Genomic DNA, 23,418 nt, shown 5'->3' on the forward strand with positions numbered 1-23,418 from the left:
TGTAAACAATTGCTAAACTCATTAATTAGGAGGTGTGGACTCAGGTCGCCTAGGGTGGGGTCTGGGAAGTACCATTACTGGATTGACACTGGTTAGATGAGAGTTCTGGTTAGTTGAATAGCGGATAACAGAATTTACTGTATATAGCATATTTCTAAAGCAGCGAATTTGACATTCACCAAACTGCAGGTGGTCAATGTGTTTGAATACACAGAAATGATTCACCACCAGTAAGGCTGGATTCACACCTGTGCATATTTCTACCTGATTTATTTCCTTTGAAATCAATGGAAGTGCATCAAAGCGCTTGTCCACATGCATCAAAATGCACTTTGTATTGGCGTATGCCCTGAGCATGCTTTCAACTAGCCGGCAACAAAAGCAAGCTAATCTGTTTGACTACTCAGGCTAACAGAGGTTTTAGTTACATATATCTGCAAATATATTGGGAAGCCACATTGCCATGCCTGCCATATTTGCTTTTCTGTATAGGATGTCAACACAAGTGAAAACGCAGAGGGCAATACTGATTTCATAATGTCAGCTCTGCACTCTGCAGCATTGAAGTCTAGCCACTGCCGTTGAAGGGAGTTGAAGAAGAGGATGTCACATTTCAGAAGCCTGCTGGATATAAGGTATTTAAAAAAAATAATGGTTGCAGGGGGGCATTGTATTTGTGTGATGATGCAAGCCATTGTACGTTTAAGTCTGTAATAAAGTTTTAACATGCATGCATGTTAATGTGAAGATTGCTTGTTAGCGCACATTTGATAACGCAGCGCTAATGAGCGATAAGTCACCATGGTTTGAATGAGCCCTCAACATTAATGTCACATTTACTGCTTTATAATTATGTCAATTAAACGTGTTATGTATATTTGTGGGTACCTCCTAAACACACACATACATGTATGTTATGAAAGCATGAGCACTTGCATCCATTTCACTAATTGGGTGCCGGAGGCTGTGTATGACGTCATGGCTGGATGTGAATAAGCACTGGCAGATCCTGATGCAGGATTATTCCATGTGATGCTCCGGAGGATGCTGCTGCTGCTGCCTGCACCATTCCTTCCTGCTTGTTTGTCATTTTTTTAGTCCTCTCCCCTGATTCACTAAGCAGATAGCTGTGGCTGCAGATTAAACTCTCTTGTTCCCTCCCCCTGCTTTTTTTGCCTTCCTCTCACTCACCCACCCATCTCACCCCCTGAGACCTCGATGTATTTGACGTCATGTGTGCTCCTTTCAGTTGCCATAGCGACTCCCTTCCCCAAACCCCTCTGCCTGTCTCCTCTCGTAGCTTCCACAATGGTACAGCCAGCATCACGCTGCACAATGCTTTCCAGGCAGTGAAAGAAGGTGATTCAGCAAGCCTGTGCATGCCAGTCCATCACCATCCCTTCCAATTTTTTGTTTTCTTTCCTCTTTTTTGCCTCTGAATGCGGCGTTTTTTTTAAAAACCATCCCAATGTACTGCCATTAATTTTAGCCTCTATTCTCATTCCCATTTGGGGGAACCTTGTAGTCACCTGGCTGTCACCAGTTTCTTGTCCCATCCCCTTCCCCCCTGCACTTGGCGTCTGGAATGTGGGCTAGGATAGCCACATAGAAGCACAGCGTTTGGAGGCGCACCTCTGGATCTAGACTCTGGTATTGCAGATACGGAATGGTGAGTAGACCCTATTGATGTCGCTGCTGTCACGGATGCTGGACGGTAGGCTCGATTCACAAAGCTTTATCACAAGAATAGGTATCTTTATATTAGCCATGTGACTGGTATTCTCAAATCTCATTGGACTCTAATAAAAATAAAATAGCTGTCACTTTTTGGAAAATAAGTATCCTTTTCCTGGTGTGCCTGTGAATTGAGCCTGGTGGCTGCTGGGTGGGGTGATGGGTGCTAAGAATGTGCTGCCTTATTGATGTCATGTATAAAGCAACTAACAAAATATATAAAAGACAAGCTTTCGAGAGTGAACCTCTCTTCTTCAGGTCAGAAGATATATACATACACATCAAAGAGATTGCAGCACTGAAATTAAATGTTGAAATGTATTTCTGTCAAATATATATTTGATATATGTCATTTAATGCTGAATTCTTCTCCATAAGCATCATGGGTATATATAATATTTCTTTCCATGCCATTATCTGCATGAAATGAGACAGCTTTTTTTATTTGCCATATTTCTTTGCAGCATTGCTTCAGCATCCTAAGCAGTTTTTTTCCTTTAATGTTTGGAGGTTTCAGTGATTGAGCCCTTCCTTTAGTCTTTAATACTCCTAAGATGTTTCCTGACGTGACAAACAAGGCCAGAGTCATCCTACACTCTAGCCGAATCCTGACACTGCTGAGAATTGCAGCTAAGCTGCCACTCTAGCAGATTTGTATTTGTGCTGGTAGACGTTGTGCGCCATACTGCAGGCCTCTCTCCGGCATAGTCTGGGTTAATTAGGAGACTGTGGTGGCTGCAGCATTGTGACAGGTTGTTTCTCCTTAGCTCTGTGCCAAGAGTGCATCATTTATATAGCCACTCGTTTTATCACCGGGGCTTCCACAGCTCACAGCCACATGCAAGGTGCTGACCTTCATAAACTGTTCAGCTAATTCATTTTTTGTTTGGTGAAGTCAATGTAGCTGCTTTCGTGCCTTTTGTTGTCTTTTATTTTGCAGCCTTGTTATAAATTCACCTTGTCAGACTTTCACCGGAATGGTTGTTATATTAAAAAAACGTCCTGTTATTTGCATATACATTATTTGTGTGTAAGGATAAATAAAAAAATAATGTTATGATTATCACAACACCATTCTTTTTGTTGTAAAAACACAAAAAGGATTGTGTGGGCAAACATGCAATGCTGTAAAAACGCTTGCTTATGGATTTATTTACGTCACTCAATGATATGCATAAGGCCGCAGAGGTCAATAGCAGTGCCACATAGATTATCATAGGGAGCTTTAGGTTTATTTATTACAGGTATTTCTACAGTGCTGACAATTTACTTATTTACAATTTACTCTTCAATAACATGCTTATTGTCAGGTTTATCCTTTAATAACATTGCTCTGCAGGGCTAATAAACTCTTTTTTTTTTTGTCCTTGCTGAAAGAGAGGTATTCATTATGCTAATGGTAGACAAATGAGTTGGTATTCGTTATGCTGTTTTATGTAGGCAGTCTAGTTTTGAGACAAACCTTCACTGCTACCCTTCCCCCATTAGAATGCTAATCTATAGAGCCCCCAGCAGAAGTGACAGCTGCCAAATTGTAATAGTGATGGTGTTATTGTGCTTTTACTGGTACAGGGGCTCTGAGCAGATTTTGGAAAATGACACAAACACACGCAATATATATATTTATTCAATAAAACACTTGCAGTATTTCTTTTGTTCTGCCATCTGATAGACAGGTATGACATATAGGGCCTGATTCATCAAGCTGCAATATCACTTAACATATGCTAAATATGGCATACTGATATATTCTCAAATGATACTAATCCGAGAATAAAAAGTTTTTAATTGCAATATCAGTGCATGTCTTTTTTCCTTTGAACCAATAAAACTTGATGTACAAATATTTTTCTACTAGGTATTGCTCTCTTTCACTCTATGTAATTAATATCTATCTATCTATCTATCTATCTATCTATCTATCTATCTATCTATCTATCTATCTATCTATCGATCTATCTATCTATCTATATGTATACATATAGATAGATAGATCGATAGATCGATAGATCGATAGATCGATAGATAGATAGATATAGATATATACTGTATATACACACACACATATATGCACATAGATAGATTAGGTTCTAGAACTACGTGCTTGCACACAGTCCATTGCACAGTACCATCAACACCCTAGGTTCCTTACATCCTGGGATGCTATAACAAGCATGTTTCATTTTTATTGGACTATTACTATGACAGGCAGCCTTGCTAAGCAAAAGAAATGTTCAGGAGGGGAATGGCCATTGCTTGTAGCTACCAGGAAGGGTTGAACGATGCAACCCAGGATGTGAAGTTCCCTGGTGTACTGAAGACCTCAAGACGTAAAAGTAGAGGCAGGTACTGCTCAGTGCTTGCATTGTAGTTCTATTTACTGTTCAATACTATCTTGGCACCAACAGGTATACTTTGAAGGGGAACTGAAGTTTAAAAAAAATGCTAGGAGGTAAAGGTTTCCCCCCTTTCTCCTAGCAATTTTTTTTTTATTGTGTACACTGCCTGTGGTGCATGTAAAGTACAGTGTCCAGTCTTGGTAATGTAGAAGCTGGGTTCAGGAACAATGTAAATGCAGCACGCATTCATATGTGTTACATCATAAGTGACCATCTAATGGATGAATAAAGAAAACACCAGTCTGCAAAAAGCAATGTAGAATATAGAAGTGGTGGTGACAGACTGGCGAGGGAGAGCATGGAGCTACCAGCGCAGGAGGATGGCGAACTAAGAGGTAAGTCTGCCATAATGTACAAGTATGTTGTTCAAACTTCTGCTCCCCATTCTTTTCTTCTTTCTCTAAGGCTAGTTGGGAGAGAGAAACAAATTCTCCTAATGGTATATTATTAAGTTGTCGAAGGAAACTGGAAGGAGAGAGGGAGAAGATGCATACTCCATGCAGACATCATCCCTCGTGGGAACTAGGCCTGGGACTCAGAGCTTCAAGGTCATAGTTTTTCATGTTAATCACCTGATTTTCTAACAAGCAGGGATGTATACATATCCAATCACGTGCAGGGGAAGAAAACAAATCTTTTCTAGGCTATAGTTGGCTTAGTAATTCAAGCCCTAAGTGGTTGTGTTCAAACTGTTGCTTACTGTGCTTTCCATTATGGTTTTTGCTTTCCTCTGTAATATGCTCAGATGTTAAAGTGGAATTCCAGCCAAATATTTAGCTAGTTTTGTATAGGAAGGGGAACTATTAGAACCTCTGTCGTATTTTTACTGATGTATGTGCCTCCATTGCAGAGAGATTTTCCCTCACTTCTTGTCCCAGAGGTGCAAGAGGAACTGAGAATGAATCTCCCAAATGTAGGGAGAAACCCTACCTTTGACCATGTTGCGAGATTTTCTATCTACTTCTGTTCCAACTGAAAAAAATAAATTGTTTCCCCTTATTTAGTAAGAGTGTAGCTTCTAAATGGGTACACATGTAACAATATACACCTGGCAAAGGAGCCAACCCATCCACACTAGTGGACTCGTATTTCACACTCTAGTCAACATTAGGACTAGGTTCTTAATACTAGAGAAATGTTTTTGCTGAAGCGCTCTTTCAGAAAAGGGATATGACTTCTGCAAGAAGCAGATTTCCCTTCTTTTTGAGAGTTTGTGAGACAGGACATACAACAGTTCAGAGCGAGTATCAAGAAAAATGGGGACCACTATCAGAGAGGTCCTGCATTTTCTAATAAAGAAACTCGTTTTATGCTGCCATGAATTGGGTGGTTTTGGGGTAGAGGTGACAAAAGATTCTTTGGCTATTTAAAGAATATATTTACCCAATACATTTTTAATAAAATGATAATAATGGAAGGAATAAGGAAACATAGTTGCCATTGTTTTATGCAATTTCAAGGTTTTCAATTGGATATTCTATTTTTTTGTTTGTACTTTTAGACATTTTAAAGATGTTTATGTTTCGTGAGGTTTGTACATTTTGTTATGCAGGTGTGAAATTTTGTTTTTGTGCTATTCTAATGAAAGCTTGTGCTATACATTTCTATCTAGAGATAACCAGCTCTTATTTAGCGTAGCTAACTTTTGCAGTAAACATTCTCAGTTGTAAGAGTGATTCCAAAGCATTGGACTGGACAAACCCTGCAATGTGAAGAAGTCCTCTGGCAACTAGAATGCTCTGCACACAAACTCATGCTTTCAGACCTGCTTCTCACATGGCCTCCTCAGCACTGTATGTCATGTGACTTATGGTCACAGCTTCCTGTCACATGGACATAGAGCTCAGGGGAATTCAGGTCCTTCTTCCCTGCAGTGTTCACTGGTTGCCTGTCTGGAAAATAGTTCTGCAAGGGTGATCTTTGCAATAAAACATTACTGCTTGAGGGTCATTAGGGGGATTCAAACATAGCTCATGTGCGGGTTATTTTATGTATGACTTCAATGGGAGGGTGGGGTCTGTATATGTATATCAAAGATGCATTGTTGCTGGTTCCTAACTTTTTCAGGCTGGCTCCTAAATGTGGGGAAGATTTGTCCAGGTCTGCTGTAGGTAATTAGACGTCTTCATTATTTGGATGCCATTGCTGACCTGCAGTAAGCATATGCATATCGAGTGCTGAATATTGTTTGGGTCAGAAACCCACTACTACCTTCTATCTATCTTCAATCTACCAAGCTGTAAAGGAATGTAATTTCCAGCTATTTATCAGGTATTTTCATCACTCATTGGTTTTGCCTAAAATAACCATTGGTATGATAAATGACTATCTTTATATTAAGCTTATAGAGTTGTGAGCTGTAAACTATTGATTACAATGACAGCTCCACAGAACATATGTTCAGATATAAGCCAGCAAGCATCTATACTTTTACTTTAACAGATTCCCTATAAGTTGAGTTGAGTCTGTAAGGCCCCTTTTACACAAGCTGATCAGGAAGAATCCATGCATCGATCTCCTCCCGATCACACTAGTAGGGAGCGGATGTCACTGCTGTGCAATTACCGGAGCCCATGTCTGGCCGGAGTTTGGGGTAACCGGGTGTAAACGGACACCTGTCCATTCTAAGGCCTCTTTTACACAGGCTGATCAGGAAGAATCCGTGCATCGATCTCCTCCCGATCACACTAGTAGGGAGCGGATGTCACTGCTGTGCAATTACCGGAGCCCATGTCTGGCCGGAGTTTGGGGTAACTGGGTGTAAACGGACACCTGTCCATTTAGACCCGGCAGCCCATAGACTTACACTGGGCATCCGATCAGGTCCGCCTGAAAAACTGACAGACAGACCTGATTGAACCACCCTTGTGAAAGGGGCCCGAGTAACATTTTTGATTGTAACATATTAATTTTTAGTTTGTTTAATAAAAGTAGTTTGGGGCCAGATAAGTATATAGCACTGGAAATTAGCTATTAGTACCAAAACGTTTTGTGCCCAAATTTCTGGCAAAGAAACTCCAAATTTTCACCATCCCAAAGTATTAAAACACAGATACTGGCACGTTTTTATATTACATAACATGATCTGTGTCGATAATCCATTCTGAAATTAGTGCTGTACATGTATGTATGTATGTATGTATGTATGTGATTTGAGAATTAAATCATATGTGCTCTTTTCAGAGCAGTAAGGTACTAAATATTACATTAAATTCACTCTAACTAATGCTGCCTATTAGTGTGTGAGGTGTACATAACCTTCCATGTAAATCTGAACTATGAGTGTTCAAGATGGCTTCAAGCCGGAAAGTACCAATGAGTCATAAGACTCAACGATGATGTAATTCATAACTGACTGAAAAGTAGTATGCTTCTCATTGACCAGGCATCTTTTTCTTTTAAAAATAGTCCCAATACCTCACAGTAAATACCCCATGGGGCTTTCAGGCTGTAACAGCTCAGCATTCCTATCCTAATGACCTTTTGGATCAGAACCAAATGGAAGGATTTATTAGTGAATACTGAATAGTTTAGCCACGATAATTCTACTGCATGAAACTAAATATATAATAAACCATTTATTTTATTGCATGCAGTACTGCTTAGGGATTAGTGCTTGCATGACATTCTTATGTAAAGAAAACTGATGCTTTGTATCTGCAAACTGCAAAATTTTTTTAGAACATTTTGTTTTAGAATTGCATTTAGAATAGAATTTAGAAACATGTAAAAAGGTAGTACTGAAGGGCTGTCAGGATGTAGCATACATATTGTAGCAAAAGAAAATAAATAACTCTATTAAAGTCCATACATTTGGCTGCAAACCCACAACCCCTTTATTCTTAAGAGACAATATGTTGTCAAGTTAAAGAGTATGTAAACCTTAACAATTTACTCTTTTTTTCACTTCCAGTGTGCTGAATATACAATACAATTGAAGGTGTTTTGCTATATCTGTTCAGTAAATGCAAAATTTACCTGTTGGTCCTAATTGAAATCCAGTGCTGTCCTGTGCCCTATGCATTCTTATCTCATAATATTGTCAGGACGTATATTGGAACTACAGAACATCCCCTGTGTCATGGAGAAGAGAAGGAGGTATTCTGTAGTCCATACACATTTCCTGTCCTAGACTGTCAATGCTGCTTCTCCATAGATACAGTAAATTAAGCATTGTCAATTCAGGACAAAAATAGGTCTTTGTGGTGAAAGTGAGTGCAAAGTAGAAGGTTCTGCATTTGATGTCCATAGTCTAAAGTTAAATGTGATAACTGCTGTAGTAACAGGCTTCTACTTTACCTAACTTCGTCCCTCTAAAGCTGGTCATACACCTATAGATTATCTGCAGATTTTCTATGGTCAGATGGAAAAAGTGCAACAGATTCCTCCATCTACACTAAACTGTGTGGATGGAGGAATCTCCCACTGGGCCAAGCTTCAGTATCTTGCTAGTCAGCCTTGCTGGCTCTCAAAATACCTGAACAATCTGATTGGATGCATTCATTGTTCAAGTATTTTGAGAGCCAGCGGGGCCGACTAGCAAGATACTGAAACTTGGCCCAGTGGGAGATTCCTCCATCCACACAGCTTAGCGTAGATGGAGGACTCTGTTGCAGTTTCCCATCTAACCATAGAACATCTGCAGGAAATCTATAGGTGTATGGCCAGCTTTAGAACTATATCTATTTACCAGTAGTCAGATACCACTAGGTCTTTGTGTACATTTAACATTTTCAAAATGAGGCCCCCATCCTGACATCCACCTAACACAGAAGGGATACGGTTTGTGCTCGACTATTATTCCCAATGTATCTGGCAAAAACACAGACTCCTTCCATTGTTTTGGTGTGTCTACCCCTTTCATGTAGTGTTCTGATGATTTCTTTCAACATGAGGAATATTCTCTGTATGGGTTAGTCTGTGTGCAGAGAATGGGACTGTCTTCTTATAAAGGTCAGTTATAATTTACTGCAGTTTGCAGTACATGGAGCCCTAAAAAAAAAAAAAAGTAAATGTACATAAAGGTTCAACCTTAAAACAAATGTACACAAAGGTTCACTTATCCTTAAACCTTGGAAGTATGACTCTTAAATGAGGTAGGAACAAAATATAACCAGGGAAGACAGCTCATAGGACAGGTTAAGGTCAGACCAGAAGAACTGAATGACAGTGCTGAATTGCAATCAGAGAACAGTCAATATGCAGGATACAGAGCAGACAGCAGACAGATGAAGTCAGGAATCCAGATCAAACACATTGATAAGACAGAAGTACATCTATATGAGCAACATGTAAACTTGTGCAGTGCAATGCATACAGTGAGCGTGCATGCATGCCTATATGCAATCTGATCAGAAAAAAAGGAAGGATGAGACTCATGTGGTACTTTTTAATTTTGATGTGATCAGTGGCAGTACTGTATTAAAACATGTATTAAAAAACATAGTGCTCCCATTACTATACTGCAGCAGTCTTTGTAATTATCTCACCAATATAGAAGCTCCCAATACATTATACCTAATACATTACTAGAAATAGCATGCTTCTATACCGTGGGTAGCTACGCTCACTCCTCCACTGGTATCTATGGAGAAAGCCAGGGTGGTCACCCAGGTTTCTCTCCTGATTTAAACTACATAGTGCTCTTCCTCTCTACTATTACATGAAGGGCAGGGGTACTGTAACTTACAGAATACAGCTTGAAAGGAATATAAGATTGTGTTTTCAGTTTAAGTCCCACAAAGTCACAAGTACACTACATTTCTGGCAAGATCAATATGTATTTTTTTGTATTTGCTAAACATTTTGTTAGTCTGAAAAGAAAACAAATGCAACTACCACATCTACGGACTGATAAACTGCAATATATTACATATTTGTTTCCGGGTTTGGATATTTTGCTAACCTCTTCTTTTAAAAGCAGCCAGGATTAATTGTCATATACTATAGTAAGAAACGCCCCTGTCAATAAAGCATTGCCATCTGTGTATGTAGCATGTCCTCTGCTAGGTGCCCACATTCCTTGTGCTGGACACTATGCCACTATACGGCACAGCAGCCACTGGAAAGAACCACAGCATTCGTCAAGGGAAACACTATCCAACACACCCAGAAGTGTTGAATAGCAGTGACGCCTGGGACTCCCTCCCCAGAGAGGTGAGCATTTATCTGCTTCTTTTGCAGGGTTCCCACAGCTTAGTCTTGTCACCAAGGTGACAGGGTTGCTTGTACTTCCAAAAGCAATAATGTACAGTTGATAGATTTGTGTAGGATCTTTTTGACAAAGTTCCATATACAATTCCAAACCTACATTCCCATTGAGGCTTCGTGAACAATGTCCTTCTGCTATTCACCTGCCTTAAAAGTGAGCAGTGTTTAGGTTTAAATGACAGCGGTAGGGGGCCTCAAGACCTGCCCAACCATGTATAATATAAATGGTGCCCTATGTCTAAGATGGCCCTTGTGCAGCAGTCTGCACAAATGCTATGTCCACCCTGACATAAACCTCTACATACAGCAAAGGAAAAGGAGGCTAGGGGATAACATGATCCAAGAGTGTGGTGCAAATTTTTAAAGAGTGGGTGGTAAAGAGGGGTATTTTGGTAAGTGATTTTTACATGTCACACATTCCTAGACCTAATGTGACTACTCTGGATTTTGAAAAAAAAAGATGTAGATTTTTAAGAGCATTTGAAGACTAGTGTGCTGCTAATAATACACAGTCCTTATACACAGCACAACTCTGTCAGGCAGGGCAGGAGACCTGATTTTCCTCTAAATCAGTTAAATAACTATAGTGCTCATACCCTAAGGAGCTGCTGGATGAATTGGGCCCTTCTAGCCTGTCTAGGGTACACAGTTCCATAGTTACCCCAAAGCACTCACCAACCCAGCAGTGGCGATTGCTTAACTGACTTCCACACTGCTGATCTTTTGCTTGCAGGGAATTTATTTAATAACTTTAGGAAAGAGTGTTATGGCACAGGACACCCATGGTCTTGCAGACTCCAGAAAAGACAAAAAGTACCTTCGACCTTCTCACACAGATAGAGAACCTTTAAGCCAATCTAGCATTTTGTGAATAGAGCTTCAGGGTGTAAAGAACTGGTTATTGCAGCTAACTTGGGGAGAAATGACCATACATCAATCAAGGACCAAACTTCTATCCAGCTTCTTAGACTCTTTGTTCAGGCTGACATTTCTCCGTGGCATCTCCATCCCCAGACTTCATGCACTAGACCTTAAACCCAGACCTCACTTCAAGCACATGGCCACCCTCCTCAAGCAGCAGACCTAGGAGAATCAGATAATCCACATCATCCCTCCACCAGGCAGGAAGCTTAGGGGAAAACTGACTTCACAGGGTCCCTCCCAAATATTTATACCCTCTCCCAGCATGCACCGATGGGAATACACCTCCTAGTGGTTGGCCAGGGAGGTACACACATTCTTAGCTCTGATTAGTGCAGACTTCAAAATCATTGCCAGGGATGCTTCCCAATAGCAGGCAGAAGCAAACAATCACCAGAGCTTAAGAGAGACTTGAGAAAGCCAAACTTTCTCAAGCCTGTGAAAGGAAAATCATCAAAGTAATGAGCTGACACTCATCTCTCTCCTTCTATCAGTATGTTTTTCTTAGCACATGAGCACTGCAGCACAACTGATTGGCTCTTCGCCCTCTCCCAGTCTAAACCCTGCTGTATAGAAATTGCAAGAGCCCGATACCAGGTCAAATCCAGGTATTTACATTGCTTGCATTTAAATGATGCATTTAATAATGTAGTATTGAAAACAGAGCTGCCTTTAATGTGGGTGTTTTATATCTACCTGGAGGTTAGATATAAAGCTAATGAGTCAGCTTAACAGCTAAGCAACTAGGATTTTTAAACAGAGGACAGCAATGGCAGCCCTACTATTTCTCACGTGACAAAATAATAATATTGGTATGCAACAGTGCACTATAATCAGGTTTACATTTTTAAAAAGACTTGTCTTCAAGCCCATCCTAAGTAACTCCTGAATATGTGTTTATTTCAAGTGCTTAGATATTACAATTTAAGAGGTTGTATCAATTTTAATATTCATCATGACTTGGCCTTTGTTATGAGTTAATAAAATCACGTGGTCTAAATGGCCTTTACTTGGTCTGCCTGTCTTGTTGCATTACTTTGAATAGGTGTTTAGTTTGTTTGATATTGATGCAAAATGACTGACTTTAATATACTGTAGTTTCAGCACAGCCATTCTGCGTGCACCTGTGTACTCAGTCTGTCCTTTCTGTCTTAGTTCATCAGTAAGGAAAGAAATAAAAAAGAGCAGCATTGTAAATAAAGATAAACACACATCATACAAATAATTAGGTAATTATTGGTGAGCAGGACCCTGTCAACACAAGCCAACTTCATGCCAAGTCAAACAATCATGTTTGCAGTCTGAATAGTACATACCGCCCACATTTCTGGGATTTGAAAGAGGAATGCCGTTTAGTGCAAAATATATTGACAAAGGACATACCCCTGCCACAATCCCCATTATGCAGACCATGACGAATTAATACACAAAAAAAAGTTGTGTAAACGTTTTAAGTCAAAAAGATTTTGCACAATATGCAAAATCTTAAGGTAATCTTGAGGGGGGACCCCACGAACAAACACATAAAAAAGTGGGGTTCCATCATTTGCATTGTAGTTCTCCCTTCAAATCAAAATACTCCCTTTCCCTTTACATCAGTAGCCCCCTTTCACGTCAGAAGCCCCCTCTTTTTACAACAGAGACCCCCTCCTTTCACAAGAGAAGCTCCTCTTAACATCAGAAGCCCACTTTACATCAGGAGCCCCTCCTCCCACATCAGAACCCTCCTTTAAATCAGGGCTCCCCTTTCATATCAGAATCTCTCCTTTTACAGTAGAGCTCCCCGTTCACATCAGAGTCCTATCATCACCAAATTTCAAGGCACCCCTGAGGAAATCAGAAGACACCATAGTGTGCAACGGTACCCTGGTTGAGAAAGGGAGGGAGGATTAGGGTGGGTATAGAAGATGCATTATACCCAGTTTCTTCTTTGTGGAAATGATTTAATCACTTCCCTCTGACAGCAGCACCTTCATTATCTATCACTAATGCTGAGAAGTGGTAATTTAACAGACTGCAATAAATTATTTGCACAATTTTTAAATGGCATTTTCAGAGTGTTGTCACTTAAAAAAAAAGATACTTTAGTTATATTTTCGGGGTTTGTTCACACCATCTCCAGACCAGATCCAGACCAGAAGGTTTTTTTATCTGCACCAAAAATGCATACACTGTAATTCTAATGGTTTTTGTGAGGCTAGTTTACACCATTGAGTTCAGTTCCAGAGCTTTTAAAAAGAATGCTGCATTTGTTCTGGTCTAGAACACACAAAAAACATATAAATGCATAAAAACGCACCAAAATACACTCAAAACCCAAGGAAAACCAATTGAGAAGGAAAGAAAATGCACTAAAATGTGAACAATGCATAAAACTAGCACATACACACACTTGCAGAAACTAATCAAGATCTGATCTGGAGATGGTGTAAACAAGCCCTAAAGCAATAGTCTGCTATGAGAAAATTCATATTTTTTGTAAACTTAATCAAATAAATCAGACTCCAATAAATAATTTGAATCCTAGGTGATAAAGCTCACAATGTAATTCTCTTATGAGACTTAATAAGTGTACCATAAATCATACAGTGCATAAGTGTTCATACACATCGATATCAAACAGTTCTCAAATGCAGATTGATGTTCATATAAATCTGTATCACATTCTGCGATTGGGAACCAATGACTCTAAGATATTAACGAATTATATTCCTTCAATGATCAATCTCCTCCGATACATAATGAGAAAATAAAAACACTCACCTGAGGTTTCTGACCATGCATTCAAATGGTCATACTGCGCATTGGTGAGCATGCTCTCCTTCAATATGGATCCTCCCAGTTGTCACTTTAAATGTCGGTAATCATCTCTCCCCTCAAACTCCAAACGAAATCCAAGGAGCTCCCCCAATCCTGAGACCCAGTCTGTATGGACAGTATGGCAACTTGCTGACTTGACAAGATCCACAGGCAGTTTAACTCTTTAAGTAGACACAGAAGTTAAATGCGGGGTAGTTTTACCTCAGCTTAGTATATTCCAAGGAAGTTTTTTCCACTGTAATGATTGATGTGTATCGTCCGGAGGAATGACGAGGATGCTCACATTCTCATTTGTAGTCCATGATACATGCTTTGTTCTGCACAGTGTCATAGCCCCCATAGCAAGATCAACAGTTAGAAGTACAGTAGTGACATCACCCACAATATGACTCCATTCTCATGAGACTAACTGTCAGGGGCAGCAATGCCTTCATTTACACTCTGCAAATATTCAGTTATTCGGCTGTAGGTACAGGAGTGTCTAGGCACCCTCACATGCCAGGAAGTGCACTGATATGTTTCAGGAGACATTCAGAAAAAAAGGAAATCTTTTAGGGTAGGGCTTAGGAACAAATAACATTTCAAAATATTCACTTTTGAGTTCAGGTCAGCTTTGAAAGGTGTAAAAGTTTAATGCTAACCTTTTTTCCTACCTGCTTTTCCATCCATCACTTCACTATGGCATGCACTCACCAGAAGTGAGTGCATGCCTACTTTTTCACCTGTCCAATCATTGTTTATAGGTGAGCATATATCTGTTGTATAATCATGACACTGTTCTATACATGTTATTACAAAAAAATAGTGTACTTTGTGCAGTACTCATAATTCCTGGTATAATCACTCTTTTTTACAATTTTTGCATAGTCATTGAGCTTGAGCCTCACTTAGCATTGTTTGGGGTTGATTTACTACAATAGTAGAGAATGTTCAGACTGCAAACAGAATTATTACTTTGCATGGGAATTTTCACTTAGCTTAGCCACGTCCAAGGAAAAGTTTAAAAAATATTTTTTGTAAAAATGTAGATGGTTAAAGTCAGCTTTTTCCCCCCACATTTACTAAGCTAAGGGATTTCTTTGGAAAGCGGAACTTCACTTTACTAAGTGAACAGCCTATACTCCTTTAGTACATCAACCCCATTGTGTTTGCCAGTTATGACTTCAGAAGCAGACAGTTGATAAAAAATGGGTCTCTGGTGTTTATCTTATATCATCTATCTATCTATCTATCTATCTATCTATCTATCTATCTATCTATCTATCTATCTATCTATCTATCTATCTATCTATCTATCTATCTATCTGTCTATCTGTCTATCTGTCTGTCTGTCTGTCTGTCTGTCTTTCTGTCTGTCTGTCTGTCTATCGGGCCACCTAAGACCCTCTTGCTCCTCCATAACTTCCATCCCCCTATCCAAGAGGTTAGATTAAATAAATCTGTTCACCCGTCACCCGGGTGATAAAAGTTACACTTCATTACATCATTTTGTGGCTGAATACTTCAGAAAAATGTTATTCCTTTGGAATAAAATGTCACAATTAGTAACAATTACACTAATGTTAATTACCATAGTGTTATTGTGGAATAAAATAGGTGTGGTCCTTAACGGGCATTGTGAAGACCCTGAAAACTTTTATCCTAGGAAAGGATGATCGGATAGTAATATTTCTTCGGCCCACTTTTTAGGCCTCTTATAGTTATTTAGATATATATGTGTTTAAGGGTAAAATTGTATACATATAATTGTGTTATTTTTTTTCTCCTCCTGTATAATGATACACATCACCATAACACAAAGAAATGGAAACACTAATGAAATTAAATTAAGAGGTAGTTTATATTAAAGGTAATTATAACTGGAGTCACTAAGTTTAAGGTGTGAAATTGGAAGGGCCGGCCCTGTGCATATATGGAATGGGTTATGGATAACAAGTATAATATAGAGGTTAGAAGGGATTAATGTAATGTTTTGCCTTGTTTTGATGTTTCGTGTTTGTTAGTTGTGTAAAATATGAGAAATGTGGATTGTTGTTTGAAATTAATAAATATTTATAGAACAAAGAAATAATTTTTCCCAAGCATGGTCCCTAGAAAACAATTTTGAGTAATAACAGACTGTTTGGTAGTCTGCTTTATTATCTCTGATTTTAGTCATACTTGTAATATTCTGACCTAGAATTAAATTTGATATTTCACTTTTTATATGGGGGGAAATGGCTAATAACTGCCTATTTGCCTAGCTATATTAAGTATAATATTAATATTGCTAAGCACAACAAACATTTGATAAATCCATGAGCACTTTAATGTAACTAATAAATTCTCAATTGAGGCATCTACAAACAACTTGAAATAGTATGTTATAAGCTTTCTGATTGCTCATTAATATTCTGTCTACATAAGAAAATCAATTTTTCCCCTGTATTTTACATGCACTGGGAAAGGAAATGAAAAGCTCTATCTGTCCCCAAAAAATGGTATGAAAATCGTTTCAGTAAAGCGTTGCATGACGGAATAAACATCAGTCAAAGTACCGCAGCGCTGAATACTGAAAAATGGCCTGGCCAGGAAGGGGGTGAAACACTATGGCCTTCAAGTGGTTAAAAAGATTTATTAAGTTTTTTTATGGCTAAAATATATTCATTGTATAATAATTAATGAAAGATCTAACATCTGTTACCTACCCATCCCAAAAAATAATGATTTATTGTTGCCATTTTTTAAAAGAAGTAGAAAATAATCTAAGGCAATAAATCTAAAAGTAGAATTCTAATCTGCATCAGGCACTAATAACAAAAAAATTAGCTTTTAGGCAAATGTTGATTAAAGCTGTGGCAAAGGCATTTTTACAAAAAATAAAATAATAAATTGACACAAATTATTAAAAGACAAAAATGTGCATTCATTATTTTTTGCATTTGAGTCTGCAAAGCATTGCAACTGTGTGCAATGCACAGGCTACTGCAGACCCTTCCTCCCAGCCCCTTTCCATACCATAGTGTGGACTTTCAGTTACGGGACATGAATGGACTACAAATTTGGTGACTGCACTTGTACTGCCCATTGAGGACATACTGCTGCTTTAAAAAATGGGCCCTTAGTTGGATGTTTTTGACATAAAAAGGTTTAAACATAAATGATTCAGTTGATGAAGCTTGTGTACAGTTACTGTAATTCATATATCATTCAATTTCAGTTATTGTTAAACATTTTGTGTATGGTGGGTGGCGGCCATAAATGCTTGATTGTTTTTTTAAGGGGAGGAAACCATAAGTTAAAGTGTATCTTAAAGCAAACCCTATTTTTTTTTTCATTTTAGAAGGACTACGGAATGGTTAGGGCTTTTTACTGTTGTTTATGCCCTCACAGGGGAAACTCATCCCCCCTCCTCATTTATCCTGGTGTTTACTGTCACTATGACCAAAAGTGATAGCAATCCAAAATGTTTACTATGATCACAGTACAAGAGGACAGGAGAAGGAGAGGATTTGGGGGGAAATCTTCCGATGGTGAAAACTGATTAAAAGGGGATATATTTTACTTTGGAGTGAATTCCTTTTACTTCCTGTTGTGTCTTTGGGACCAGAAGTAATGGGAAATCTCCTTAATGGTACAAAAAAACAGCATCAAGGTTTAACCTTTGCAATTCTATCCAAAACTAAAATGAAAGGTTTTGGCTTTAGACAGACCTAAAAGTTTATCCCTAGCCAAAACTTTTTTTGAACCTGTGGATATAGTAAGTAATTATTAGAAACCCTGTCATTCTTTTCTGCCACCCTGTTTGGTAGATTTTCCCTCATTTCCTGTCCCAGTAACAACTTTGTATCCATGGCAGAAAATAATGAAACATATATCATATAGACACAATGGCAATGAAAGCTCTTATACTAGTAGGGCGGGGGAAAGCTAGAACCTACCGTAGGGCCTGTTTTAGATGTGGTGCAGTAAAAAATCCTTCTTTAATGCACTTTTCTCAAAATACGTGTTACATAGAGTTTAAAGAAGAACTCCGGGCAAATAAGATCTTAACCCTTGCAGTGGGGCTAGTTCCGCAGGTTTAAGTGCTCCTTTTGTCTAGGGAGCTCAATAACAGAGTTATACTCACCTGAACCTTGATCCCAGCTGGCTGTTAGACTAGTCCCTTCAGTCTCACTCCTCCTCTGGCAGTCTAAGGCCCAGTGACTCATTAAGTCCTATTCAGTTACATAGTTAATTAGGCTAAAAAAAGACACATGCCCATCGAGTTCAACCTATAGAGATATGGATAAGAAAAAAAAAAAGAAGAAAAGCCTAAACAGAACACTATGCCCACAATTACCCATTGTTGATCCAGAGGAAGGCAAAAAAAGCATGGTTCAATTTGCTCCAACAGGGGGAAAAAATTCCTTCCTGATCCCATAAGGCAATTGGATATTTCCTGGATCAACAATCTCTGATGCCTAATATACATATAAGAACTCAATATCCAGTAACCAAGCTAGCTAGAACTAGTTCCTGGGGGAGTCTATTCCACATTTTCACAGCTCTAACTGTACAGAATCCTTTCCGTATGCAAAGGTTAAATCTCTTTTCCTCCAGACGCAAAGAGTGCCCCCTTGTCCTTTGCAGTGACCTTAATGTGAATAATTTGGCACCAAGCTCTTTATATGGACCATTTATGTATTTATACATAGTGATCATGTGCCCCATTAATGACCTCTTCTGCCGAGAGAACAAATTCAGGTCAGATAATCTTTCCTCATAGCTGAGCTCCTCCATGCCTCATATGAGTTTAATCGCCCTTCGCTGCACTTTCTCCAGCTCCACAACATCCCTTTTGTTAACTGGTGCCCAAAACTGAACTGCATATTCCAGATGAGGTCTTTCTAATGCCTTGTACAGGGGCAGGATTATGTCTCTATCTCTGGAGTCTAGACCCCTTTAGAACCTGCGGCTTGACATTGCATGCTATTATTGAGTCTGTGATCTACCAGAACACCCAGATCTTTCTCCACCATTGACTCCCCCAAACACACTCCCCCTAGAGTGTATGACACATGCATGTTTTTAGTCCCCAAGTGCAGAACTTTACATTTATCAACATTAAACCTCATTTGCCAAATAGTTGTCCAATCACACAGTGCATTCAGATCTGCTTGTAAGTTGGAGACATCCTGTAAGGACTGTATTCCACTACATAACTTGGTGTCATCTGCAAACACAGAAATAGTACTTTTAATCCCCAACTCTATGTCATTTATAAATGGAATAAACAGTGAGGGGCCCAACACTGAACCTTGGGGGACACCACTAACAACCTCGGACCATTCAGAGTCTGAATCATTGATCACCACTCTCTGAATGCGGTCTTATTCAGTGTAGGCTAAAAGGAACAGGATAGAAGCCAGTTGGGATTGTGGTTCGGGTAATTATAACTTTGTTATTGTAGTTCTCTAAACAAAAGGAGCACTTAACCCTTGCAGTGCGGGGGTAGCCCCACTGTAAGGGTTGAGATTTTATTTGCCTACAATTTTCTACTTTAATGGTAATGCATTTCAATCAAAATATACTACAGCACACTTAAAATCCACCACACTAGTGCAAACATGTGACCCGACCCTTAGATTTTTTCACTGTGTCTTAACTGGGGGGGTTTTCCTGCCATAGTGGCAATATCGTCGCCAGGACGGGAAGTGAAATGAAATCTCCAAGAGGACACAGACTGAGAAAAACTACGTTAGAGGTTCTAGCCATACCCTATTCTATCCAAGACTGAAAACAAAACTTTTGGCTAGAGATACACTTGAAACATTTATAACTAAGCTAGCAATACAGGAGTTACTGCACCCATGAGAGATTTAGTTCATTGCAGCATTGATAAATGAACCTCTGCCCACATTCCCAGTACATTTAGTCACTTATTAAAACATTAGAATACTTCTTTAGTAGTTTATTTTGTCAAAATGACACGTCTGCGTTCATACAACACAGTTGAGTACTGCCTCTGTTATTTTTTTTAATTTGTACTAGCAGTTACATTTTCAGGACAATCATTTGGGGCCTATCCACATCTTCTAATGTTCAAGCAGTACTGATACACAAAGATTTTAATTTTAGACACAATTATAAAATCAAACTTTACTCCTGGTATTCCTTGAGAAGACGAATCCTACTGCTTCCTGAGAACTCATTTTGTGCCATGCATTTAAGAAGATTATACTGAGATTTGTATAATAGGGGTGGTCTATGGCAGATAAGCATACTGGACTGGAGGAATAAACGCTTCATTGTCAAAAGAGAATGTATAAAGGCTTATTTGTTATATTTTTAAGTGGCAGAGAGCATTCTATAAGCCTTTTTCATCGGGATTAAACATGGTATTATCATTTGAGAAGATATCACTGTAGTATTTTCTTTTATCTTCTGATAAGAGCATTTAGACTTCACTGGTTACTCTCCAGCACTGTCTGTCCAAATTTGTAGAATGGTTGAGATGGTGCATGAAGTGTACAGGTGTCATTGGAAAGAGATACAATTTTGCGTTCAATTTGTATCCAGTTAAATGACGAGGGATAACTGAAAGCATAAGGTGAAATCTCTTGTGTTGTGTAGTATGTGGCGTCTCACATAGGGAAGCAGATACGCACCTCTCCTGCAGAATTCTTGGCAGGCAGTGTTATGGAGATTATAGCTGACAGGCACAGTAGAATATGTTGAGCTAATAGATTGCAGTGGCTGAGTTTAGCAGCTAATCGCAATGCACCATTTTTGCTTGAGCTGACATGTAAAACTGACTCTTTTGTCTGGGGGAGAAGCAAAAGTAGAATCCAGACCTCAATGTGGGTACTGATGCATTGAGAGTTATTATATTCCTGCTGTGATATCGTTGCATGTAGCAGAACAACATAACCATAGCTGTGTACCTTAACAGCTATACTTGACTGGAGTTCCTATAGGTGGAATATTTCCCCCATATGGACATGAAGATCTGTGGGTCCCCAAAAAGATGAATATAGGTTAACATTTTTCAGCTGCAAAATCTCCAGTATAATGTTTTTAAATAAATTGCAACCACAGCACCCAGAAATATGGTTTAAATTAGATGAAAACCTACCTGAATTATATTTAATTTGCTAAAGCACTATGTATCATAACCATCTGCAAATTTGCCAGTGAATGGCAAGTAAAAACATTTTCTTTTGTCTTCTTTATTACAACTTAGTGTAGCTGATATCCTGCAATGACCTCTATGCAGCCACTTCCTGTCTCAAGGCATGAACACCAGTGGTGGCTGCATGGCATTTCTCAGGGTGGGTTTTCTGATGGTAACCATAGTGGACCATGACTGTGTGACATTAATGTAATGTGTGTTGAAATGGTCCCTTGTATTCTCCAGTCATAGGCTGGGGGCAAGAATATGACCTAGTTGTATTGTATAACTTTACTAGAGAAAAGTCAGGTCAACCAACTTGGCTGCCCAGTCTGGCAGGGCTGTGTAAATCTCAGGACTAGCGGAACAAAATGGCAACAAAATGGTTAATGGCAACCATATACTTTATACTGTATGTACAGTATTTTTGATACTTTTTTCTTAGCTGTTTGCCTGGAGTTCACCACTCTCCAGATTGCTTTTTCCTCCTACATTCTGCAGTAAATCTCTAAATGCTGTAGAAGACCCACCTGCCAGTTTACACTTAGGGGTCTATTCACGAAGCAGCCGAAGGATCTAGCCGTAGCTTTGGCCCATCCTTCGGCTAGCTTCGGCCCCAGGACCCCTTCAGTTCAGTAGAACCGAAGGGCTGCTGTACGGGCTATTGACAATAGCCCGTACAGCTCCCAAACTTAGCCGAGCGGCTCAGTCGAGCCGAACGCATATGCCTCGGCTTGGCTGAGCCGCGCTGAAAGCCGAAGATCCGTAAGATCGCAGCTGGCTACAGTCACTAGCAGAGAGATCAGCGTCCCTGGTGACCAGCTAACCAGGGACACTGGTCTCCAGACAGCAAACTCTCCCGGGGCTCCATGAGTCTCCCGCTCCCGGCTGCCAAGGAGAGATACACTGCTTTCTCTTTTTTTTCCTTTATTCTGACACGGAGCCGTGTCAGAATAGAAAACAATTTGTTTTTGCCCATAGGATTGCATTGTTGGATTCCTATTTGCAATAGCCAATAGTAAAGTAGCATTGCACCCGCCCTCTGCCGATGGACCTGATGGAGAACTGCAGCAGAGGGCGGGTGCAATGCTATTTTACTATTGGCTATTGCAAATTGAAATAGCCTATAGGAATCCAGCAATGCAATCCTATGGGAAAAAATGTATTTATTTTTTCTATTCTGACACGGCTCCGTGTCAGAATAAAGAAAAAAAAAGATAAAGCAGTGTTTCTCTCCTGGGCGGCCGGGAGCGGGAGACTCCCAGAGCGCCCGCGAGAGTTTTTTTTTCTTTTTTTTTTTGACGGTAGCAGAACCGCCAGCCAATAGAAAACTGTTGGGCGGAGCTAGCTGTCATTGCTAGCTCCAGGCAATCGTTTTCTATTTAAAAAAAAAACTTTTTGAACTATTTTTCTGTTCGGCTCGATCCCTCTGAGGGACCGAGCAGAACAGCCAAGCCAAATGCCGCTCAGTGGCATTCGGCTATTCACTCACTGCTGTTTGGCATCTATGAGAATAGACCGAACAGCAGCGAGTAGCCTGCCGGAGGTTCGGCTTATCCGATCCAGATGTTGGATCGGCTGAGTCGAACTCCTCCTGCACTTCGGGTCAACCCAAAGCCACGTGAAGCCACCCGATGTACAGCTGATTTCAGCCGATATACGGCTGAAATCAGCCGTACCAGCCTGAAGTGAATAGCCGAACAGCGTTTGGCTCACTTCACTTCAGGTCGGTCTTTCACTCGGCTGCCTACGGCACTTAGTGAATAGACCCTTTAGTGTTCATAGCCGGTGTTGAAATCCAGTCAATGCACTTTCTTCCTCAGGTGCAATCCCTGGATTTCAAAACTTTCCTGGAGTTCAAAGAGACAAAGATTGGCTATAGGCAAGCCAGGCAGTGTTAACTTTATGTGCAAGTCATCTAAGTATGTACCAGGTATGTACTTTTATTTAGAGATTTGCTGTGGAAGAGTCTGGGATATTGTCATCTGGGAAATGCATTTGAGGTGCACTTACGCCATAACTGAGTAAATCTAGGTTGGTGAAATGCTCCGTGACTTCTAAGAAATATGCAGTATAAAGTCACATTACAGTAGCCTTTTCCAAATAATGACACAGTAACAATTTGAAGCCAAAGGGCAAGGTCACAGCTTTAATAACTAATGCCACTAAACATAAAACAACCAGAATAAAATGTTCAATGCC

General features: G+C 39.6%; 1 protein-coding gene across 5 annotated transcripts in view; it reads left to right on the top strand.

The window, feature by feature from the left end:
- The first annotated feature begins 1,453 nt into the window (after positions 1–1,453).
- Positions 1,454–23,418, top strand: part of MAPK10 (mitogen-activated protein kinase 10) — a 178,389-nt gene continuing 156,424 nt past the window's right edge. For all 5 annotated transcript variants that reach the window (XM_018576207.1, XM_018576205.1, XM_018576204.1 and 2 more), the window contains exon 1: positions 1,454–1,669. Coding sequence is in view for 3 of the 5 variants with exons in the window: in XM_018576204.1 (XP_018431706.1) it covers positions 1,667–1,669 (3 nt within the window). In the remaining 2 variants the exon portion in view is untranslated. The remainder of the gene's footprint in view (positions 1,670–23,418) is intronic.

This window comes from Nanorana parkeri, unplaced genomic scaffold (genome assembly GCF_000935625.1).
Source record: "Nanorana parkeri isolate BGI_ZX_2015 unplaced genomic scaffold, ASM93562v1 scaffold59, whole genome shotgun sequence".
Classification (NCBI taxonomy): domain Eukaryota; kingdom Metazoa; phylum Chordata; class Amphibia; order Anura; family Dicroglossidae; genus Nanorana; species Nanorana parkeri.